The 6000-nt window shown below is 37.2% G+C and overlaps 1 protein-coding gene across 1 annotated transcript; it reads right to left on the bottom strand.

The window, feature by feature from the left end:
• Positions 1–3935: 3935 nt before the first annotated feature.
• LOC140950881 (calcium homeostasis modulator protein 5-like) lies at positions 3936–6000 on the bottom strand. Its single transcript, XM_073400098.1, has one exon. The coding sequence runs from the start codon at positions 5917–5919 to the stop codon at positions 4780–4782; it is 1140 nt and encodes a 379-aa protein (XP_073256199.1). The 5' UTR covers positions 5920–6000; the 3' UTR covers positions 3936–4779.

The raw sequence follows: 6000 nt of genomic DNA on the forward strand, positions 1-6000 counted from the left end.
TAACAGTATTAACTATGGAAAACATTTCCTACGATATCAAGGACCTCATATGGTCGAAACTAGATAATAAATTGAAAGGCTCCTCGAATATTGAATCGTTTTTTAGGAAAAAAAGACCTAACTTCACTCTTAAATAACAACAATAACTTCTGTAACCTTTGCAATTCTTAGAGACTACAGTTGATTCCCGATGACTGGAACCCTCGCTAACTCGAAGTAGTTTTTGTTTCCCCTCAGATCATTTCTATATAATTTTACCCTCGATAACTCAAACCATATGTTTTGAGCCCTTAAAAATTTCGGGAAAAAAAAAAACAGTCTAATGGCGTCCGAAACATTGAATTTTGAATTTCCCATTTACGTGTTGTAGGCGTATAGTTTATTAGTGGAGGCTGATTTTGTTTGTCACAATCTATCGTGAAACAGCTTTACTTCTCAAAACAGTAAATTAACGCATGCTTTGTCTAGGCAATGTTTTGTTACTTACATACGTTCTGATTTATAATCTAGAAGTATCTTTCAATTTTCACTTAACATTTCTACATGAGCTGGGATTAAAATGTTCACTGTGCAGTAAATACTGTTTTTTTTCTCTTACTCCCGGCTATTTAGTGAAAGATGAAAGATATAAGACATTTTTATTTTTTATAAAACACTGAACGCATCGTTTGACTGTATACATTTAGTTCTGGCTCAATATTGATTCTGACTGTACTCGCCCTTGCACACAGAAAGAATTTCATCCAGTTGTCAGTTTCTTTTCGTCATAAAGAAAATTGTCTCTTGCCGACCATTCATACGTTAACGACAAAAGAATCAACGAAAAAATTAAATGAAACTTTTAATTCCGGATGATACAGGGCACAGATATTAGACATGGGAAATAAGTTTACATAAAACATGTTTATCTTATGTTATCCAAGTTATTAATATCTATAAATAAAAAATATCTATTTAATATGTAAGAACATTACTACAATAAATTCTAATCCCCGTTTCCCTTTTTTAGAGATTTTTTTTCCATAAAAGTTAAATTTTTAAAGTATAAAACCTCAGTGGTCTCAAGGGAAAAAAGACACTGTTAGACTGGTAATGTGAATGAAATGGCTAAGACTTTTGTTAGAGCATTTTCATTTTTAGTTCATTAAGATATTCAAATACAGTTCATCTCACTTGTTCCTCTGGCTTTATTTCTCTCCATGGTGTTTTAAATTTACAGCCGGTAACAATACACAACCGCTGTTGCATTTTATCGAGTTCTAGTAATGTTGCCATGGGTTCAGTTTACCAGCCGTTACGTACTGCGACAAGTTCAAACGAAGGCGATATTTTAAATAAAATACTAGACGCTACACACTACCAAGGGAGAACGGAAATTGCCTTCTGTTATTAACGATAATATCAATCTCCGTCTCAACAAATTGGCGGCCGTCTTACAGAAAATGCATGGAAAAAATTGAGTAGACAAACGAATTCAAACGAATTTATCTTATATTCTCATTTCAATTTGTTTGGATTGAGATTCAAAATTCAGAAGCATATGTCGCTCGAATATATATACTAGAATCAAAGTCTATGCCTTTAATTAAACCGAAACGAAATAAATTCAGAACACTTTGATATTCAAATTGGCTTTAAACTGACTTCATACGCCGGCTTAAAAGTCTACTTTGATGGCGAATCCAAAATGTTTCTTATATCGAAGCATTTCGATCATGTCCCTTTTTTTACGGTGAAAAAGATACATCATTCCAGTTAAGTTTCGGTTTAATAGAACGCAATAAATAAAGAATCAGAATCAGATATTTTTTGCATCAAGCTTGCATCAATTCGCGTGGCTTGTAAGATCTCGCCCTTAAGAGGCTAGATTATACTTTGTAAAACGTGACTTGAAAACATAAATGTGTTTAGAATTGCGTTGAGGCAAAGCCACATGACGCCATCTGTCTTTGGTTAACATGAATCGTTTGCTTAGTTAGCTTGTCGTTTGTACAGTACAGGCAAAAAAGCAAATGGAGGAAAAGCATCTTAAATTCTCTCAGTGATGAATTTCAACTAAAAATCGCCAGTTAATAAACCATTCTCGATAGTTTAGTAATAACTATCAGCTTCAATCCAGTTGCGATTATTTTAATTCAAGGTTCTCAGAAGGACTTGGAATATGATGAGTAATTCAGGTGTCTACGAAAGCTGTTTGACCACCAACAGTGTTACATTGAACGTGTATACAAGTGACTGTTTATCACGATGAACCACAATCAACGCTTTGACGGTATTTTCGATTGAAAACTGCTGAAATATCTCCCCTTTTTTCCCACACTGGGCAGCTTTGTTGTTTCTTTATTCTCGAAGCCTTCAAAAGCTGCTGTAGAGGCCATTGTTGTTGTTATTTGTCAACTTTTAACCGAATCTCCCACATAACGACGGCCCATTCGCTTAAAATCAGGCCAGGTAATACGTTTTCTACACAGCGTCGAAAACTTCAGCTTCATGGTTTACGATGCTTGCTCTCGCTGAGGATGATGAATTCGGCTCTACTCCAAACCTTTTCTTGCAAATATACAAGAAAATGGCGGCTGAAAGAAACGTGACGAGCCCGACTAGTCCCAGTACGGCTGGTACTTGCATGATTTCCTATGTCTTTGCGGCCAATTGTCATAAATGAAGACTTTTAAATGGCGCCGTCTCAGATTCTCCTTTGCTTTCTGTGTTTTCAAAAAGCCTGGATGGCGGAAATCATTGTTGTCAAGTTTTTGATGATAGATTGTGTAAATTTAGTTGGGTCTGAACACCCCCCAGGGTTTGAAGTTCTAAGCGTTGCCTGTCAGACCAAGTTGTAACGGGATTCGTCTGTAGCCTGGCACACCTGACGTAAGATCAGGCAGCAACGTCACCACGTTCGTGGCCGCCTTTCTGCAGAGCATTGATCGAATGCAAATATCAAAACAACATTTGCCTAGCTGCCTATGCCAAAACTACTAGAGGTTGAAAGTTTTCAGATAATATGCTTCTTCGCGTTGATTACAATTGCTAACTAAAGAAACCACAACCATTACTTTTGACGAAGTAATAAAATATTCTTAGTAACTTTTAGTACCGGTTGACACGTTTTGATATCTTTATATTATGCTGATTGACAGCTTGTCAGCTCTTATTCAAGAATTGAACAAAATAAGTCAGTTTGTTTCCGCTTGACTTTCATTACAAAGGAATCGGAATAAGATTGGTATCGAATGTATTTTGTAAGTTTCCTTTTGTAATTATAATAATATCCTCGGATATAGTTGCCCCCGGATATTTTTTTCTTCACGGGTTCAGAAAATTTTCCTGCTGACAGACCCAAAATGAAATTTGTTTGCGTTCGTACTGTGAGTTCGAAATATATTGAGCTTTTGGTATACTTATTTATAATTAAAAAGTTTGATTGAGCTGAAATGTCATGCAAATTTACCAACCTTTAATAACAAAACGTACGTCCCCTAGAACGTTTTTGATGCAGTATTTAGAACAACAAGATGAGTCTAAGGTCGCTTTTCGAGAGCGAACTTTCAAAGTTATTTCATGGTTGTTTCTATTTTCGTGTATCCTGTTTTGAATTTCTTATCAGTTTCCCTTTTCTTAAGGAGAAAGCTTTTAGTATGTCCGTCGCTGAAAGGTTTGACTGACTGTCAATCTTCAGTATGGTGCAATAAAGTTCGTTACGTTTCGTCACATATTGGAACAACATCCGCAATGCGTCTTTAAAAAAATCTGGCCCTAATTGATTCCTCCAAGGATCACGAAGAGAATATGTCAAATAGATTAATATGTCACATGTACATTTCGTTTATCATATATGCCATATAATACATCATATAATAAGTTTCTAACTACATATTAATTAATTTCATGTTTTCATATTTTCCGTTCCTTATTTGGTTTCTTGTCAGTATCGTGTCTTGTCTACAGTAGTTAATTAAAACACCAACGTGTAGGAAACTCTTGATAGGGTTTCACTGACAGCTAGGAATTGGCTAAAATTTTACGCTTTCAAGCAACAAATTCAAAGTATTTAACTGATGGAGATCTGGGATCCAAAAAAATAACTGCTATTGAAAGTTGAAAAATGGGCTGAAATTTTAACTGCTTGATGCCTGGGAAATCGCCGCAAATTTAATTGACAACAGTGAGCTAAGATTTGAGGAATTCCATGAAGACCTTCATGAAATTCGTATTTCACATATTATAAAATTTCATACAAATTTCTGAATTTTTTCAGCTATCATCGCCAAGTGTTTTGAGAGCTAATGGTAACCTAGTTAACCTACAGTAGTCCTTAATAAGCATGGTTTCGCCTTTTAATAAGAAATCATTTGCTATGGTTACATGTATATACACCGTCATCGTTTTCAAATGAATTTGGACGTGAAAACTGGAACATGAGATTATAAACTAGTTTTGACTGCACGTTATACTTCTCTAACTTAAGAAACAAGAGGCGCTTTTCTTTCTCCCTGATCGGGGCTACAAGTCATCGGCCATTTTGGAGGTGAGATTAGGACTTGATCGGTTTTGTGTCGAACTGCACTGTGGAACTGTTTTGGGGACACCTTTTGACCTAGTTTTCTGGGCAACGTAATAGCCAAGGAAAGAAGAGATAGCGTACCCAAAACAATCCATGGTGCATTCTGACACAACACCCGAAAATGGCCAATAGACTTTATGACATGACCCACTGTATGTAGAATTTCTAGGAAAATAATGTCTGCAAATCCACTAGACGCCCGACTTCCGAGACTTTCAAACTGGATCACCGTTTTGGCCGTGCTGACGGTTGAGTTTAACTCTGTCGCGGTTCAGTGGCGTCAACTGTAGTTTTTTCGAGTCTTCATCGACTTCTATCGTGGTATGCCTGGGGTATTCATCCTTCGGGATTTGTGGACCATCTATCTCTGACAACAATTCTGGAAACTTCAGAGGACTGTCTACCATAACGACAGGTGTGGTATATGTTGGGCTCTCAGGTGGTATGGGGAAAAACTGTTCATATTTAGAAAGCAAGCTTTCTGCAACTTCTTGGATGCTCTCATCGAACCCCTTTTTATTCGCATTCTGGAGAAAGATCTGTACATTTCTCGTAGCGTTCTGCTTGGCGAGTTCCTTCGCTTTGGTGTGAAACTGCTCCAAGGCTTCCTTAGCTTCAACATAGAGGTAATACTGAGGACTGGGCATTCGAAGGTGCTTTTCTTTTTCGTTACATCGACGAATGCAAACAGAGGCAAACAGAGTGAGCATAGCGATGATCATCAGTGACCAGCCAGCCATCTGACTGTTGGTTTTATAGTTGTCTTCAAGCACAATAGATCGGGCGCCCAACTTTGAATAACATTCGTCGGTAGCGTTGTTCCGTGCTATATCTCTGTCAAGCGGTGGACCAAAATACGCGCAGGTGTAGTATTTTTGTTGAAGAAAGGACATAACTAACCAGGCGATTGGTGCGACACTTGCTCGTACAAACATCTCTAGAGTAAACAACAATGTTCTGAACTGGCGAGTAATCGGCTTTTCAGCATTTTCCGTTTTGTAAATTCTCCTTGGGAACTTCCGCCATAATTTTTTTTCCAACAGAATTCCCGGAAGAAAGAGAAGAAAAGATGGAGCCCAAAGAAATAACATGCCATAAACAAAGTGTCTTTCGCATGGACAGTCGAAAACCACGCTCTCAAATAGCTCTTGCAAGCCTATTGTTAAAGCCGCCATAGATCCATACAACAAGGATCGTTTAGAGTTTCTTAATAAAATAGAAAAGCTCGATATTAGCGCATTCATTGCGAGCGGTTGGCACAGCTCGATCAAGGTAACACAAATCTTCACAAAACCAGCGATCTTATGCACAAACAGATGCGAGTAGTGGTATTTAAATATAGTAAACAGTTTCATGGTGGAAGTGATATCTTTAGTTTCGAAACTTACCTGTAACTGCGGTTTTTAGTAAAGCGAAAGTTTATGTTCCATACCATT

The sequence above is a fragment of the Porites lutea genome, chromosome 10 (genome assembly GCF_958299795.1).
Source record: "Porites lutea chromosome 10, jaPorLute2.1, whole genome shotgun sequence".
In the NCBI taxonomy this organism is placed as follows: Eukaryota; Metazoa; Cnidaria; class Anthozoa; order Scleractinia; family Poritidae; genus Porites; species Porites lutea.